Source organism: Ornithorhynchus anatinus, chromosome 1 (assembly GCF_004115215.2).
Source record: "Ornithorhynchus anatinus isolate Pmale09 chromosome 1, mOrnAna1.pri.v4, whole genome shotgun sequence".
Classification (NCBI taxonomy): Eukaryota; Metazoa; Chordata; class Mammalia; order Monotremata; family Ornithorhynchidae; genus Ornithorhynchus; species Ornithorhynchus anatinus.
The window spans coordinates 33,989,788-34,007,285 of record NC_041728.1 but is presented as its reverse complement, the minus strand read 5'-3'; the positions used below and the strand labels follow the sequence as shown (position 1 = coordinate 34,007,285).

The following is a 17,498-nucleotide window of genomic DNA, read 5'->3' as shown; positions in this document are numbered from 1 at the left end:
GGGCCCGAAGCGGGGCGGGGCGGGGCAGCCGGGGGTGGGTCCCCGGTCCCCGGTCCCCGGCTCCCCGGCTCCCCGGCTCCCCGGCCACCGGCCGCTAAATGAATCTCCCTCCCGGCCGCCTTGACCACTTTCCTGCTGCTGCTGCTGCTGCTGCTGCTGCTGCCGCTGCTGCAGCTCCCGGTTGTGGCGGTGGCGGTGGTGGCGGCGTCCCTCCTCCGGGTCTTCTGATGTCGGGGCCGCGGCCGGCTGTCCCCGTGGGCCCGCGGGTCCGGCCCGCCCGCCTCCCGCCCCGCCGCGGCCCCGGCGCCCGGGGTCCCCGGGGCCCCGGCCGGGCGGCCGCCTGCCGGACTGGACCCGGGCCCGAAGGACCGGCCGCCCCGCGGCCCCCGACCTGCTAGGGACCCGTCGCTCCGCATCCCCACCCCGTCCTCTCTCTCTCTCTGGCCGGCGGAGGGGGACGGTCTCTCTGGCTGGGTCTCGTCTCCGCCCGTCTCCGCGAGGGTCGGGGGGCGGAGGACCGGAGGGTCCCAGGGCCAGGGGATGCGGACTGGCCGCAAGCCCAGCTGAGCTCCCCGGCCAGTGGAGCCCCGGTGGCCGCGGGCCTCGCCTCCTCCAACCATGGCCAACGAACCGGTCATCCTCAACGTCTACGACATGGTCAGTGCCAGCCGGCTGGGTTGGGGGGGAGGGGGGTCGCCTACCGGGGGTCTGATTCCGGGGGTTGGGGGTGCGGGGGCACGCCTGCAGCTGGGACCGACAGGGATCGTCTCTCTTGATTGCCATACTGGACTTTCCCGAGCGCTCAGCACAGTTAGCGCTCAGTAAACCCGACTGAATAAATGACTCCACGACCACCGACCCTCGGCCGGGGTTGGGGGGCGGAGGGGGCGGGGGCACGTGTGCACCTGGGACGGACAGGGACTGTCTCTCTTTATTGCCGTATTGGACTTTCCCAAGCGCTCACTACAGTGCTCCGCACACAGTAAGCGCTCGAGAAACACGACTGGATAAATGACTCCACCACCACCGACCCTTGGGCCTGGGGGCTCCTGGAAGAGAGCAGGTTTGGTTCTGGAGCTCAGAGAATCTGCAGGAGCTCAGAAAGAGTGATCTTGCGGGGGGTGGGTAGAGGAGAGATTGGGGGGAGGGGGGTGTCGGAGAGAAAACAGAATTTGGTCGGACAGGATGACACTGCTTGGAAGCCCAAGCAGATTCCTGGCCAAGCACCTTCTTGGCGTGCTATCGCTCTGCGTCCGGATCCAGTGGGCACCCGAGAGGTTACTTTCTGCCCTTCATTCATTCATTGGGATTTTTTAAGCGCTTACTGCATGTGGAGCATCATATTGAGCGCTCGGAAGAGCACAGCCCCCAGCAGACTTTGTGCCCTCTCCAGCGGCATGCGTTAGCCCTCCTTTAAAGTTCTCCCAGCACATCCGACAGCGGCTTTGGAGTGTGTTATCTGGGTAGCTTCGGACATCAAGGGGATGAGGTTTGTCATAGAGAGATGCCCTATCCATCCATCCATCCATCCATCCATCCATCCATCCATCCATCCATCCATCCATCCATCCACCCACTCATCCATCCATCACTGGTATTTACTGAATGCTTACTGTGAGCAGAGCACTGTATTAAGAGCTTGAGAGAGGACTATAGAACAAGAGAACACAAACAGTCCCTGACCCCAGTGATCTTATAATCTAGAGGGGATGCCCAACCCATCAATCAGTGGTATTTACCGAGCTTTTCCTGCGTGCAGAGCACTAGACTAAGCACTTGGGTGAGGCAATAGAACAGGGTTGGTAGACACGTTCCCTGCCACAGGAAGCCCAGAAACCCAGGGGGCCGTGGGGGGCGGGGGGCGGGAGGGGAGTGTTTGCCCGACCTCATTGGATTGGAGCTTTCGAATTTCAAATTCCAACTGGCTTTGCAAGCCACAGTTCGCCAGGGTCTCAGATCTTTAGGCAGCCAACACAAAAAAAGAAAAAGAAAAAAGAGAAACAGTCTCGTTTAGTGGACAGAGCCCGGGCCTGGAAGTCAGAAGGATCTGGGCTCTAATCCCATCTCTGCCACGTGTCTGCTATGTGATTTTGGGCAAGTCATTTCACATAATAATAATAATAATAACTGTGGAATTTCTTAAACCCTTACCATTTGCCAAGTACTGTACTAAGCACTAGGGTGGACACGAGCATATGGGGTTGGACACAGTCCCTGTCTCACAGGGGGCTCACAGTCTCCATCCCCATTTTACAGAGGAGGTCACTGAGGCACAGAGAAGTAAAGTGATTTATCCAAGGTCACACAGCAGACGCATGGCGGAGCCGGGATTGGAACCCATGACCTTCCGACTCCCAGGCCCATGCTCCATCCACTATGCCATGCTTCTCTGGCCCTCAGTTGCATCAACTTTAAAATGGAGATGAAGACTGTGAGCCCCCTGTGGGACAGGGACTGGGTCCATCCTGATTAGCTTATATTATGTTGGTGTTTGTTAAGCGCTTACTATGTGCACAGCACTGTTCTAAGCGCTGGGTAGACACAGGGGAATCAGGTTGTCCCACGTGGGGCTCACAGTCTTCATCCCCATTTTACAGATGAGGTAACTGAGGCACCGAGAAGTTAAGTGACTTGCCCAAAGTCACACAGCTGACAAGTGGCTGAGCCGGGACTAGAACCCATGACCTCTGATTCCATAGCCCGTGCTCTTTCCACTGAGCCACGCTTTTATCTACCCTAGTGCTTAGAACCATGACTGACACATAGCAAGCTCTTAACAAACACCATAAAAAAAAACCTGTGAATTTATTAGGCAGAACCTATAGTTCGATGGCAAATACCTGTAGTCTGACCCGATGTGGTGAGACTTGGTGGGGTGATTCCTTTTGTGCCAGGCCGGTGGTTAATTATGGACCCGATCGCCTGCCTAGAAACAATCACCTGCCGCAGAAAGGGTGTGAGGAGTCAGAGGGATCGAGACTGTATCCACAGTGGGAGGTTAAAATGGAGTTTGGTATCGACATCTACGGAATAGTCAGAGGTCGTCATGAACAAGACCCTCAAGAAAGTGAGTGGCAGGGATACCGTCGTGGCGACGCCAATTGAGATTCTCCTCCTCCTCTGCCCCACTCCCGAACACCCCAGCCTCTGCACCCCATGGGTCCTGGGGTGCATCCAGTGGGCGTTTGCCCTAGAGACTACCTACCCTAATTTGACCTGAGCCTGCCTGGACATACCTGGTATTCCGTTGCAGCTGTCCATGCACGGCTGCAGAAAAAAATCCTGAAGGAATGTGGAAGGTTCTTCCTCCCCGAGGTCTGGTTTTGAAGAAGCAACAGTGAGAGCACTGGGCCAAATAGAACCCCTGGGCTGGGTCTGTTTTCTTTCATTCATTCATTTGTTCAATCACATTTATCGAGCACTTACTATGTGTAGACCACTGTACTGAGTGCTTGGAATGTACAGTTTGGCAACAGATAGAGACAATCCCTTCCATCTCGTCACATGAGAAAACCAGCGGGAACTCGGTATCAGACTAGAGGATTTTGCTATTGGCACTGGGTCTTGGGTAGAACGGTTGAAGTGGGGATCAGAAATCTTCTGTGTCGTGCGCTATTTATCAGGTGCGGGATGGGAAGGCAGGGTCGGGATCAAACCCAGCAGTTTTCTCCCACCCATTTCACCCTCCCGGGCAGGGATTGACCCCACGAGAAAGGAGGAAACCAATCTCTGCTATCCATTCCATCAATCAGTCAGTCAGTCCATCGATTGTATCTATCGTGTGCTTCCTGTTTGCGGAGCACTGGACTAGGTGCTTGGGCGAGTACACTCGGCTCTTTCATCACCGTTGACTTTGGCGGTCAGAAACCACTCTGGCTTTGGGCTCCGTGTTCAGGACATCGAGAAAATCGGATTAATCTCCAGATGTTAGAGTAAGGACAGACCGATCCCTTCCTCCCCATAAAGGATTCTCCCTCTTGTAATGGGATCCGGCGGATTGGCCGGTGGCGAATGACGGCCAGGCTTCCGGGCCTCAGTTTTCAGGGTCGGGAACCCACGTGAAGGAGGTGATTATAGCGCTGGTGATTTCCACTCTCTCTTCCCCTGTCGGCGGCGTCCCTTTTGGGGTAAAAAATGCCACGAGCCAGGTAGGCAGACAGATGAGCAGCGCGTTGTGAAACGAGTGCAAAGACTCACGTGGGGACCCATCTCCGGACAGAGTGAGAGGGCACCGTAGTTTGCCTGCCTCGTGGCCGTCACTGTAGCCCCTGTGGATTTTGCAGCCCTTGCTGGCTAGCTAGTTTTCAGGTTTACTGTTCAGAGTCCACCCTCATCACTCATCAGGTAGTTGCAGCAACAGCAGGAGGAGGAAGAGTACTAGTAGAAGTAGCAGGAGCGTCGATAGGAGTAGTAGCAGGAGCAGGAGGGGTAGTAGGAGCAGTACAGTAGTAGTAACAATGGCAGTAGAGACGTAGTACTAGTAGTCATAGTGGCAGTAGCAGTAAAAGTAGCCTTAGCAGCGGTGGCAGCAGTAGTAGTAGCAGTAGCAGCTGCAGCAGTAGAAAAAGTAGCAGTAACAGTAGTAGCAGGAGCATCAGTAGGAGTAGTAATAATACATTTGGTATTTGTTAAGCCCCTACTATGTGCCAAGCACTGTTCTAAGCCCTGGGTAGATAACAAGCTAATTAGGTTGTCCCACATAGGGCTCACAGTTTTAATCCCCATTTTCCAGATGAGGTCACCGAGGCACAGAGAAGTGAAGTGACTTGCCCAAAGTCACACAGCTGATAAGTGGCAGAGTCGGGATTAGAACCCATGACCTCTGACTCCCAAGCCCGGGCTTTTTCAACTGAGCCACGCTGCTTCTCTAGTAGCAGGAGCAGGAGCGGTAGTAGGAGCAGTAGAGTAGCAGTAACAATGGCAGTGGAGAAGTAGTGGCAGCTGAAGCGGTAGAAAGAGTAGCAGGAATAGTAGTAGCAGAAGCATCAATAGGAGTAGTAGCAGGAGCAGCGGCTAGACTGGTAGTTTTGACAGGACAGTAGTACAAACAGTGACACCAGTAGAATAGTTGTAGCAGTCACAGTCGCAACAACAGTAGTAGTAACAGTAGCGGGAGTAGAGCTAATAGTAGTAGCAGGAGCATCAGTAGGAGTAGTAGCAGGAGCGGGAGCAGGAGTGGTAGTAGAAGTACAGCAGTAGTAGCAGGAGCAGGAGGGGTAATAGGAGAAGTACAGCAGTAGTAACAGTAGTAGCAGGAGCAGGAGCAGTAATTGTAGCAGTAGAAGTTGCCTTAGCAGGAGCAGAAGCAGCAGCAGCAGTAGCAGTAGCCACGGTAGCCATAATAGTAGTCCTATTAGTAGTCCTTAGTCGACAGAGCGTGGGCCTTGGAGTTAGAAGGACCTGGCTTCTAATCCCGGCTCCGCCACTAGTCCGCTGGGTGACCTCGGGCAAGTCACTTCACTCCCGGGGCCTCGGTTACCTCACCTGTAAAATGGGGATTAAGAGCGTGAGCCCCACATGGGACAGGGGCTGTGCCCAACCTGATTAACTTCTATCTATCCCAGTGCTTAGAACGGGGCTGGTCACACAGTAGATGCTTAAAGAGAACCGTTGTTATTATTAGTAGTAGTAGCAGTAGTGTTAATAGCAGTAGTAGTAGCAGCAGCGGCTACAGTAGTAATAGTCGGAGTAGAACTAGTAGTGGTAATTATAAATAATGATGACATTTGTTAAGCGCTTACTATGCACCAAGCACTGCTCTAAGCGCTGGGGAGGATACCGGGTTGTCCCACGTGGGACTCACAGTCTTAATGCCCATTTTACAGAGGAGGTCACTGAGGCCCAGAGAAGTGAAGTGACTCACCCAGAGTCACACGGCGGACAAGCGGCGGAGCGGGGATTTGAACCCACGGTCTCTGACTACCCAGCCTGGGCTCTTTCCCCTGAGCCACGCTACTAGTAGTGGCAGTTGCATTAGTAGGAGCCGTAGCAGTAGCAGCAGTGGGAGTGATGCTAGTAGTTATAGTGGCAGTAAAAGTAGAAGTAGACTTATCGGTAGTAGCAAGCAGCAGAAGCAGCAGCAGAAGCAGCGTGGCTCAGGGGAAAGAGCCCGGGCTGGGGAGTCCGAGGCCATGGGTTCTAATCCCAGCTCCACCGCTGGTCAGCTGGGTGACTTTGGGCCGGTCACTTCCCTTCTCTGGGCCTCGGTTACCTCACCTGCGAAATGGGGATGAATAATAATAATAATAATGTTGGTATTTGTTAAGCGCTTACTATGTGCCGAGCACTGTTCTAAGCGCTGGGGTAGACACAGGGGAATCAGGTTGTCCCACGTGGGGCTCACAGTCTTAATCCCCATTTTACAGATGAGGTAACTGAGGCACCGAGAAGTTAAGTGACTTGCCCAAAGTCACACAGCTGACAAGTGGTAGAGCCGGGGTTCGAACCCATGACCTCTGACTCCAAAGCCCGTGCTCTTTCCAGTGAGCCACGCTGCTTCTCAGGATGAAGACTGGGAGCCTCACGGGGGACGACCTGATGACCCTATATCCACCCCAGTGCCTAGAACAGTGCTGGGCACTTAGTGAGCGCTTCACGGACACCATCATTATCACTGTCGCTGGGAGTAGCGGGAGTAAGAATAGGATCAGGAACGGTAGCAGCAGTAGTATTAGTAGTAATAGTAGCAGTGATAGTAATGGTAATAGTGGTAGTAGCAACAGCAGGAATACTAGTATTCATTCAATCGTATTTACTGAGCTCTTACTATGTGCAGAGCGCTGTACTAAGTGCGCGGAAAGGACAATTGGGCAACAGATGGAGACCATCCCTACCCAACGACGGGATCACAGTCTAAATAGGGGAGAAGGACAGCAGAGCAGAACAGAACAAAACAAAAACAAGACAACATCATCAAGATAAATAGAATCAAGGGGATGTACACCTCATTAACAAAATAAATAGGGTAATAAATAATATGTACAAATGAGCACAGTGCTGAGGGGAGGGGAAGAGGGAAGAGCAGAGGGTGGGGGGGAAGGGGCGGAGGGAAAAGGGGGGCTCAGTCTGGGAAGGCCTCCTGGAGGAGGTGAGCCCTCAGTAGGGCTTTGAAGGGGGAAGAGAGTTAGTTTGGTGGATGTGAGGAGGGAGGGCATTCCAGGACAGCGGTAGGACATAGACCGGTGGTCGACGGCAGGACAGACGTGACCGGGGGACCGTGAGGAGGTGAGCGGCAGAGGAACGGAGTGTAGGGGGTAGGCAGTAGAAGGAGAGAAGGGAGGCGAGGTAGGAGGGGGCAAGGAGATGGAGAGCTTGGAAGCCAAGAGTGAGACGTTTTTGTTTCGTGTGAAGGTTGAGTAGTAGTAGTCCTTATTAAGTATCCACTTATTTACAGGCACTGTACTGGGCACTTCTAACCTGCCCATGAGGAACTCACACTCAAATGGAGGAGACAAAGGTTAAAATCATCACAGTTATAGAAGCGGGGTGGTCCAGTGGAAAGAACATGGGTCTGGGAGTCAGAGGACCTGGGTTCTAATCCCCGCTCTGCCTGCTGGGTGACCTCGGGAAAGTCGCTTAACTTCTCTGTATCAGTTTCCTCATCTGTAAAATGGGAATTCAACTGCTGTTTCCACCCCCCCCAATCAGACTATGAGCCCTAGGTGGAGCAGGGACCGTTTCTGATCAAACGATCCCGTGTCTACCTATTGCTCAGTATGGTAGTTGGCACATAGCAAGCGCCTAACGGAAGCCTTGCAGACATATGTAGGCCAGTGCTCCCGAGGGTGTAAATAAGTTCACAAGGGCTAGGGTTGGCTGAAGGGATGGTAAGGGAATTGGGAATTGAAAGTTCACAAGGGCTAGGGTTGGCTGAAGGGATGGTAAGGGAATTGGGAATTGATGGGGGGCAAACTTGTTGAAGGGGGTGAGAATTTAGGAGGGCTTTGAATGTGGGGAGAAGAAGGAGTTCCAAACCAGGAGTTTCTCACTTTCCCTGTCCCAGGGACCTCTCGACCCCTTGCTAGTCTGAGAAGGAGAGGAATCTCATATTTTTCCCATGCTAGAGGATTTCTCACATTTCCCGTTTCTCCCTTCTCTTTTCCCCACCATGGCTCTCCTCTCTCCTGTGCCACCGGGATCAGGAACCTGAGAGAGAAAAAGGAGAGAATCTGAGGGAAAAAGTACCTCATTACTAAATCAGCCTGTCTCGTCTTACACCACTGAGTCGTCTCCGATCCATAGCAACCCCACGGACACATCTCTCCCAGAACGCCCCACCTCCATCGGCGATCGTTCTGGTAGTGGACCCAGCAGAACAGTTTAAAGAGTTTCAAGACGGATGGAAATTATCCATAGGTCCATGGTAGTAGAGAGATGGTCTATCATTTAATGACAGGGACAGGAATTATGTGTAACTCCATGGTGGTAGAGAGATGCTCCTTTAGTTAAAGACAGAGGGAGAATTTACCCATAGGTTCACGGTGGTAGAGATGGTCTGTCAGTTCATTCATTCATTCAATCATATTTATTGAGCACTTTCTGTGTGCAGAGCACCGTACTAAGCAACAGTAATTCCCTGCCCACAGCAAGCTTACAGTCTGTGGGGGTGGAGACAGACATAATGTAAATAAATAAATGACAGATATGCACAGAAGTGCTGTGGAGCTGGGAAGGGGGAAGAACAATGGGAGCAAGTCGAGATGATGCAAAAGGGAGAGGGAGAAGAGGGAATGAGGGTTTAGGGAAAGCTTCTTGGAGGAGATGTGCCCTCAATAAGGCTTTGAAGGAGGAGATTGTAATCGTTCATTGGATACGAGGAGGGGCGGTGTTCCAGGACAGAGGTAGGATGTGGACGACAGGTCGGTGGAGAGATGGATGAGATTGAGGTGCGGCGAGAAGGTTAGGCTTGAGGGGAGGAAAGTGTGAGTGAGGACTGAGAGTAGCGAGGGGAGGTAGGAGGGGGCAAGGTGATTGACTGCTTTAAAGCCATTGGTGAGGAGTTTCTGTTCAGCACTTAACTTCATGCCAAGCACTGTACTAAGCGCTGGGGTAGATATAAATAATCAGGTCCCCCTTGGGGCTCACAGAATAAGTAGGAGGGAGCACAGGTGTTGAATCTCCCATTTTGCAGGTGGTGGAACCGAGGCCCAGAGAAGTGAAGTGACTGGCCCGAGGTCACGCAACAGGCAAGTGGCGGAGCCAGGTTGGGCACCCAGATGCTCTGGCTCTCATGCTGCTTCCTAAATGATCTCTGCCCACGAGGACCTAACAGTCTAAGACACAAAGATTGAAGGGTGAAGCAGAGCTTGTAAATTGATGTGTGGGATGGGAGTTACTAAGCACCTAAAGGCTGTGGAGATGTTGAGGTAGTTAACAGTCCCGTCATTCCAGATGGGTCTCCTCCTTCAGTAATAATAATGATAATAATGATGATGATGATGATGAAGATTGTGTTATTTGTTAAGCCCTTATTATGTGACAGAACTGTACTAAGTGCTGGGGTGAATACAAGCCAATCAGGTTGTACACAGTCCCTGTCCCACACAGGGCTCACAGTCTTCATCCCCATTGGACAGATGAGGGAACTGAGCCCAGAGAAGTGAAGTGACTTGGCCAAGGTCACACAGAGGGCAAGAGACCAAGCTGGGATTAGAACCCAGGCCTTTCTGTCTTTACCCTCCCTGTGCTGCAAATGGCTGCGGTTGGGGTCAGTTTACCAAGGATAGGTGAGAGCCCCCTAGCCCCTGGGCACAAGTGCTTACAACAGTGCTTTGCACACCGTAAGTGCTCAATAGGTATGATTGAAAGAATGAATGGCCTGGGAATCCTCCCAGGAGGGAGGGTGAGGCAGTTGAGGTGGGGCGGGGAGGTCATTTCAAGATGGAACTACATTTCTACTAAAATCTCACCTCGTCCAGGAAGCCCTCCCTGACTAACTTCTTATCTCCCTATGACTACCACACTAAGTCATACTTATGGTACTTGTTAAGCACCTACCATCTGCCAAACACTGTTCAAAGTGCTAGGGTAGATACAAGCTAATCAGGTTGGACAACAGTCCCCGTCCCACATGGGGCTTGCGGAGTAGGAGGGAGAACAGGATTCAAATCCCCATTTTAGAGATGAGGGAACTGAGGCCCAGAGAAATGAAGTGACTTGCCCACGTTCACCCAGCAGACAAGGGGCAGGGCCGGGATTAGAACCCAGGTTCTCTGACTCCCAGGCCCGTGTTCTTTCCGTTAGGCCATGCTGCTTTCCCTCGCTATGGCACTTAAATTCCACCTGAAAAACAGCATGGCCTAGTGGCTAGAATCCAGCCCTGGGAATCTGAAGGACCGAGGTTCTAATCCCGCCTCTGCCATTTGTCCGCTGTGTGATTTGGGGTAAGTCACTTCATTTCTCTGGGCCTCAGTTCCCTCATCTGTAAATGAGGATTAAGAATGTGAGCCCCATGTGGGACATGGACTGTGTCCCACCAGATTTGCTAGTACTCACCCCCAGCATTTAGTAAAAATACCATTATTATTATTATTATTATTATTATCATCATCACATAGGTAGTTCCCACAGCCCCTCCGGCTACTGGAACTCGGGTACACAGCTGTATATTGGCTTGCTTCCTCCTACTGTATATAGTTTGAGTGCCATTCTCCCCCGTTGGATCGTGAACTTCATGAGAGCAAGAGTCACGTCCACTAACTTTACCATAAGCTCTTAAATACTTAGTACAATGTTCCGCACAGAGAAAGCACTCAATAAATACCATCAATTGATTCTTAACCTCTTCCTTTCCCTTCTCCATGAACTGATGGAGCTTTTCAGGAGATTAGCCGCTCAGGACCCCAAGAACTGGGGTTTGTTCAGGCTCCTGTTTGTCCTGGGCAGATTCAGCTCAAAAATGGCTAATTCCACGTTAAAATTCTTCCCCCAAATACACAGCCGATGGAGCAGTGGCAGGTTCGGAACGAAATCCTGAATCTCCAGATCCCCAGATCTGCTATGCACCTGCCACTAAGTGTGGATTAATGGAAAGAGCAGAGGTCTGGGAGTCAGAGGACCTGGATTCTAATCTTGCCTGCTGTGTGGTTTGGGGTGAGTCGTTTCATTTCTTTGCACCTCAGTTACTTCATCTGTAAAATGAGGATTAAATCCTACTACCTCTTAATTTGATTGTGGGACAGGGACTGTGTCTAACCTGCACATACCTACCCCAATGCTTAGAAAAGTGATCAGCACTTAGTAAGCACTTCTTTTTCAAATACTGTTGAGTCGTTTCCAACCCATAGCAACTCCATGGACACCCTCTCTTCAGAATCTTCTGAATCTTCTGTCCTAAGGTCATCTTGGTATGTGTATCTTTAGGGTTTCCTTGGTTAAGATATAGAAGTGGTTTACCACACCCTTCTTCTGTGCAGTGAAAACTTGAGTCTCTGGCCAATGTCTGTGATCAACTTTTTGAACACTCGATCATCTGCCTTTGACTCTTTCCCAGGCCGCTCCTGCCCAGCACAGGTGAATCTATTTCATCTGTCGCTTTGACTTAGACCTTTCCATTATGGGTAACCATATATGGCATAGCCCTAAGCTTCATCAGTGTACACAAACTCTCCTGCCATGATAAGGTGTCAATTTGTAGGAGAGAGTAAGCACTTAACAAGTATCATTTTTATTTCAGGCTATGTGTTGATTTATAGTGATTGGGGCATTTGTTAAATGCTTTCTATGTACCAACTGGTGAGGTAGGTACAATACAATCAGCTCAGACGTGGTCTTGTTCCACGGGGAGACTTTAATAGGGAGGGTATTTAATGCCTATTTTCCAGTTGAGGAAACTGAGGTACAGAGACATCAAATGAGTTGCCCCAGGTCACAGAGCAGACAAGTGGCAGAGCCAAGATCAGAACCCAACTCTCTTGACACCCAATCCCATGTGCTTTTTTTAAAAATGGCATTGGTTAAGCACTTACTACTTGCCAGGAACCGTAGATACAAGCTAATGAGGTTAGACACGGTCTCTGTCCTACATGGGGCTCACAGTCTTAATCCCCATTTACAGATGAGGGAACTGAGGTCTAGAGAAGTGAAGTTCCTTGCCCAAGGTCACACAACAGAGAGGTGGAAGAGCCGGGATTAGGACCCAGGTCCTTCTGACTCCTAGGTCCGGTCTCTAACCTCTAGGCCTTGCTGCTTCTCACTAGACCACTAGGCAAGTGCTCTTTGACAGTGCAAGGTTTTTATTATTTGTGGTATTTGTTAAGCACCTACTATGTGCCAAGCACTGTAGTGGATACAAGCAAATCGGTTGGACACAGTCCCTGTCTCACCACACAGTCCCTGTCTCCCATGGTGCACACAGTCTCCATCCCCATGTTACAGATGAGGTAACTGAGGCCCAGAGAAGTGAAGCGACTTGCCCAAGGTCACACACAGACAAGTGGCAGATCCGGATTAGAACCCATGACCTTGTGAATCCCAGACCTGTGCTTAGCTACTATGCCCTGTGAAGTGATCAGAACCTTTGGACTCCCAGTCCCGGGCTCTATCCACTACACCATGCTCCTTCTGCCATAAATAGGGTCTTGGAGAGTTTGGGAAGAGAATAAAAGTTCAGCATGAACTCAAAAAACTCCTCCAACGGTGCTGATGAGGAGTGAGGGGAGAACGTTTGGCCAGAACAGTGTCAATGGCAAGAGTGGGTTGAAGTTTGTACTCTGACCAAGGAAGCATTTCAATTGCAGAGAGATGGTACTGGGAGGAGAATTGAGAACTCACGACAGACTGAATGCTGGGTTATGTGGCTAAAGAGGAGGCAAAGTCATGGGTCTTGGGTTCTACTTTTAGGCCCCTCACTGACTGGATGCCTACCAACTGGACATCCCTAGTCCGAGTTGCCTCATCTGTAAAGTATGGATATTTTTATAATGATGGAATTCAGGGGCAGGGACTTGTCTGCTAAATTCTCTTGGCTGTGCTCTCCCAAGAGCTTGATATAGGGCTCTGCAAGTAGTAAGTGCTCAATAAATACCATTGATTGGTTGATTATTAAGGCTTGACTCTGTGTTACGCACAGTGCTAAAGGCTGAGGAGAGCAGGGTAGCCCAGTGGAAAGGGCATGGACCCGCTGTGGGCTGGGAACATGTCTGTTTTTTGATGTTTTGTACTCGCCCAAGTGCTTAATACAGTGCATTGCACATAATAAGCACTCAGTAAATATAATTGAATGAATGAGACAGAAAGCTATGGGTTCTAATCCCAGCTCTGCCACTTGTCTGCTGTGTGTTCTTGGGGAAAGTCACTTCACTTCTCTGGGCCTCAGTTTCCTCATCTGCAAAATGGGGGTTCAATACCTGTCCTTCCTGCTTAGCTCAATGAGGGATCTTGGTTATCTTGTATCTACCACAGTGCTTGGTACATAGTAAGTGCTTAACAGATATGATTATTATTATTATAATTAGACTGAATATAGTCCCTGTCCCATTCTAGGCTCTCGGTCTAAAAGAGAGAGAGATCAAGGTAGTTCAACCCCATTTTACAGATGAGGGTATGGTACTGTGGCACAGAGAGGTTAAGTGACTTCCCCAAGACACCCAGCAGATAAGTGGCAGAGAAGGGATTAGAACTCAGGGAAGCAGCATAGTCTAGTTGGATAGAACCCGGGCCTGGAAATCAAGAAGGACCTGGGTTCTAATCCCGGCTCTGCTGCTTGTCTGCTTTGTGACCTTGGATGAGTCACTTCACTTCTCTATGCCTCAATTACCTCATCTGTAAAATGGGGATGGAGACTGTGAGCCCCACATGGAACATGGACTGTGTCCAATCCCATTAGCTTGAATCTACCCCGGTGCTTAGTACAGTGTTTGGCCCATATTAAGCACTTTACAAATAGTATGAAAAAAAAATTATTCTGATTCCTGGTTCTCTAGTTATCTGGTTCTCTAGTTCTCTCCATTAGGGCATATAGCCTCTCAAACGTTTCAGGAGGACTCGTGAATCTGAATTTGTGTGCCAAGCTTCTGGATTCTTAGCTAAAGAGAACCGTGAGCGGAGAAAGAATGAACAACCTTGTTCTTCCCTCTGAAAATCATCCGAGAACCTTTATGAAGGAAATGTGTATGGTAGGGTGAGTCACCCAAGCCCACCAGTTTCATGAAAAAGTCTTTTTGCCCTGCCCTTTCCTCACTCTTCCTCCATCTGAATCATTTCATTTCTCCTGCTTCTGAGCCCCAGTCTTTCCCCTTTGAATGTAAGCTCCATGTGGGCAGGGATCGTTTCTACCGACTCTAAAGCCTTACCATTGGCTTTAAATCAGCTGGTCCCCTCCTACCTCACCTCACTGAGCTCTTACTACAGCTCAGCCCACACACTCCTCTCCTCTAGCTCCAGCTTACTCTCTGGGCCACGATCTTGTCTATCTCACCACCGACCCCTTTCCCACATCCTCCCCCTGGCCTCTCTAGATGCCAAACCCCCACTCTCTCCACCTTCAACCCATTATTAAGGTCACATCTCCTCTAAGAGGTCTACCCCGATCAAGTTGTCATTTCCCTGGCTCCCTCTCCCTACTGCTTCGTCTATTCACTTGGATCTGTGACTTTTGGGTATTTGAAATTTACCCCAGCCCCAGTCCCAACCCAACAGCACTTACGTACCTATCTTTAAATTCTATATTCTAAGTTACCAATTTATTCATACTCATGTCTGTCTCCCCGTCTAAATGGTAAGCTCGTTACGAGCAGGGAACATGTCTGCTAATTCTGTTGTATCGTACTCTCCCAAGTGCTTAGTATAGTGCTCCTCACATAGTAAATCGGTTAGTCAATCATATTTATTGAGTGCTTACTGTGTACTTAGCACTGAGAAGAGTATTGTATAACAATATAACTGTTGCATTCCCGGTCCAAAATGAACCTACAGTCTAGAGAGGGAGACAGACATTAATAGAAATAAATAAAATTACTGATATGGACATAAGCACCGTGGGGCTGGGAGAGGGATGAATAAAGGGAGCAAATCAGGTTGATGCAAAAGGGAGTGGGAGAAGAGACAGGAGGGCTTAGTCAGGGAAGGCTTCTTGGAGGACACAGGCTTTCAATAAGGCTTTGAAGGTGGGAAGAGTCATTGCCCGTCAGCTATGAAGAGGGAGGGTGTTCCAGGCCAGAGGCAGGATGTGGGCGAGAGGTGTGAGATAGATGAGATCGAAGTATAGTGTGTTAGCGTTAGAGGAACGGTGTGAGGGTTGGGTTGTAGGAGGAGAGTAGTGAGGTGAGGAAGGTGGGGGCAAGGGGAATGACTGCTTTAAAGCCAAGGGTAAGGAGTTTCTGTTTGAAGTAAGTGCTCAATAAATGCCACTGATTGATTGATTGTATTGTACTTCCCCAAGCGCTTAGCACGGAGCTCTGCACCCAGAAAGCACTCAATATGTACAATCGATTTATTGATTGAATGGGGGCTGATGACTTTACTAACACCTCCTCCTCCGATACTTCTTGATAAGGGCATCAGGATTGGCGGTTGATTTGTTTTTCCCTCGGTTTTCCTGTAGTCTTCCGAGTTCCTTCAGCTCCGCTCTGAGTGAGGCAAGCAAGGCCTCGTTAGAACTGGCTTGAGCCATTTCACAAACGGGCCTCTGGGGTGCGCAAAGAAGGTGAAGAGAATTTAGTCATTTCGTGGCCTAATGGACAGAACAGGGGCCTGGGAGTCCAGAAGGACTGGGGCTCTATTCCCAGCTCTGCCATTTGTCTACCTGTGTGACCTTGGGAGAGTCTCTTCACATCTCTGGGCCTCAGTTCCTTCATCTGCAAAATGGGGATTAAGATCAGGAGCCCCATGTAGGACAACCTGATTAGCTTGTGTCTACCCCAGCACTTCACAAGTGCCTGGCATATAGTAAGCACTTAATAAATACCAAAAACACCAAAGCGAAAGCGATTGAACCTGTTTGTTGATGGTGTTTCTTGGGAGGCTGAGAAACCTCACAATTGAGTCAATAGGGTTGGGGGGGGTGGTTTGTGATTCAGCTTTACCGACGGAATAAACCATGATATTTAGTATCACAGTAAGAAAGCAGTTATTAACATACAGAAAAACATCAAGTGCAATGGATCCTGCTTCTGCTAAGCCCTTAACCCAGGGACAGTGAGATCTCTGACTCTATTTAAGCCCTCAACCCGAAGGCATTGTGAATTTCCCATCGCAGCATGATCAGCCCTGTTTGGTGATGAGGTCCTTAATGGGCCAGACTGGTCTTGGCATTCACTGGCCAAGAGGTCCCACAGGCCCGGGCTGTCCCTGTCTTCCTTTCAGAGGACCTAATTATCCTAATCTACCAATTGCAATCCCTCTGTGTTCCGTTCTTGGAAGGTGTCTCGCCTGAGGCCCTTACCAGCGTGTCTTCGAGTAGAGTTTAACCGTTAGGCTGGTTTGGATCACAGGAAGTGATTTGCTGAAGGGCATTAAGTTAAACAATTTGTTAAGGCAAGATGCAAACTGCATTCTTCACCTGCTTCCGGGGAAAGATGGAAGATGGGAGGGGAGAGGCATTTGGGGACCCAGGAGGACTCGCCAACTGCATCATCACAGGTCCAGTTCTCCATGTGGGAGCCGGGGAATGGTACGCCAGCAGCTTGCCTTGAGAGGAATGCTAAACACAATCACTCTGATGCCCTGGTCCGATTCCTACATCCTTTACCCACGTCGACCTCGGATGTATTGTCTCCCCCCAAGCACTTGGTATGGTGTCCTGCACACAGGAAGTGCTCAGTAAATACCATCGACTGATTGATTAGTCGATTGAAATATCCCCTATCCCCCATAGAGCTTTGGTTGATGAGGAATATTGCTACCTCTCCCAAAGAAGTGGAGCATAGAAAGCACCCAAACGGTAACTCATTCTAGGTTAAGCGGCTTTATTCCCATTCCCTCTCCCGAGGTCTTAGCATGTGTGTGCAGGGTCAGGCTCTAAGCATGTACTGCTTGCAGAGCTGACCTTTCATCTCTTTGCCCATTTATATATTCCCACACTTTCTGACCGAGACTCCCCACCCCCTCATCCCTCTCCCAGATAGTCCCACCTCCGTGTCCTTCCATCAGTTACTGGGCTGTCAATCTGCTCCTGCAGCTATTGAGCGATCGCCGCCGTCAGAGTCCGCCACCCCTGGAGGGGCACACCGGATCCTGCCAATTTGGGTCATCTTGGGTTCACCGCCATCTTGGTTCACCACCATTTTGGGTTCACCACCGATCTTGGGTTCACCGCCATCTTGGGTTCACCATAGCATGGCCTGGTGGATAGAGTCCGGGCCTAGGAGTCAGAAGGACCTGGATTCTAATTCCAGATCCTCCACTCATCTGCTGTGTGACCTTGGGCAACTCAATTCACTTCTCTGGGTCTCAGTTCCTTCATCTCTAATATGAGGTTTGAGACTGTGCGCCCCATGCGGGACAGGGACTGTGTCCAACCTGATTAGCTTGCATCTACCCCACCACTTAGAACACAAAGT

The 17,498-nt window shown here is 50.3% G+C and overlaps 1 protein-coding gene across 2 annotated transcripts in view; it reads left to right on the top strand.

Moving 5' to 3' along the window:
* The first annotated feature begins 360 nt into the window (after positions 1-360).
* LOC100680674 (deubiquitinase DESI2) overlaps positions 361-17,498 on the top strand; it is a 78,834-nt gene continuing 61,696 nt past the window's right edge. For both annotated transcript variants that reach the window (XM_029076431.2, XM_029076424.2), the window contains exon 1: positions 361-657. In XM_029076431.2, the coding sequence (XP_028932264.1) occupies positions 619-657 (39 nt within the window). In that variant the 5' untranslated portion in view covers positions 361-618. The remainder of the gene's footprint in view (positions 658-17,498) is intronic.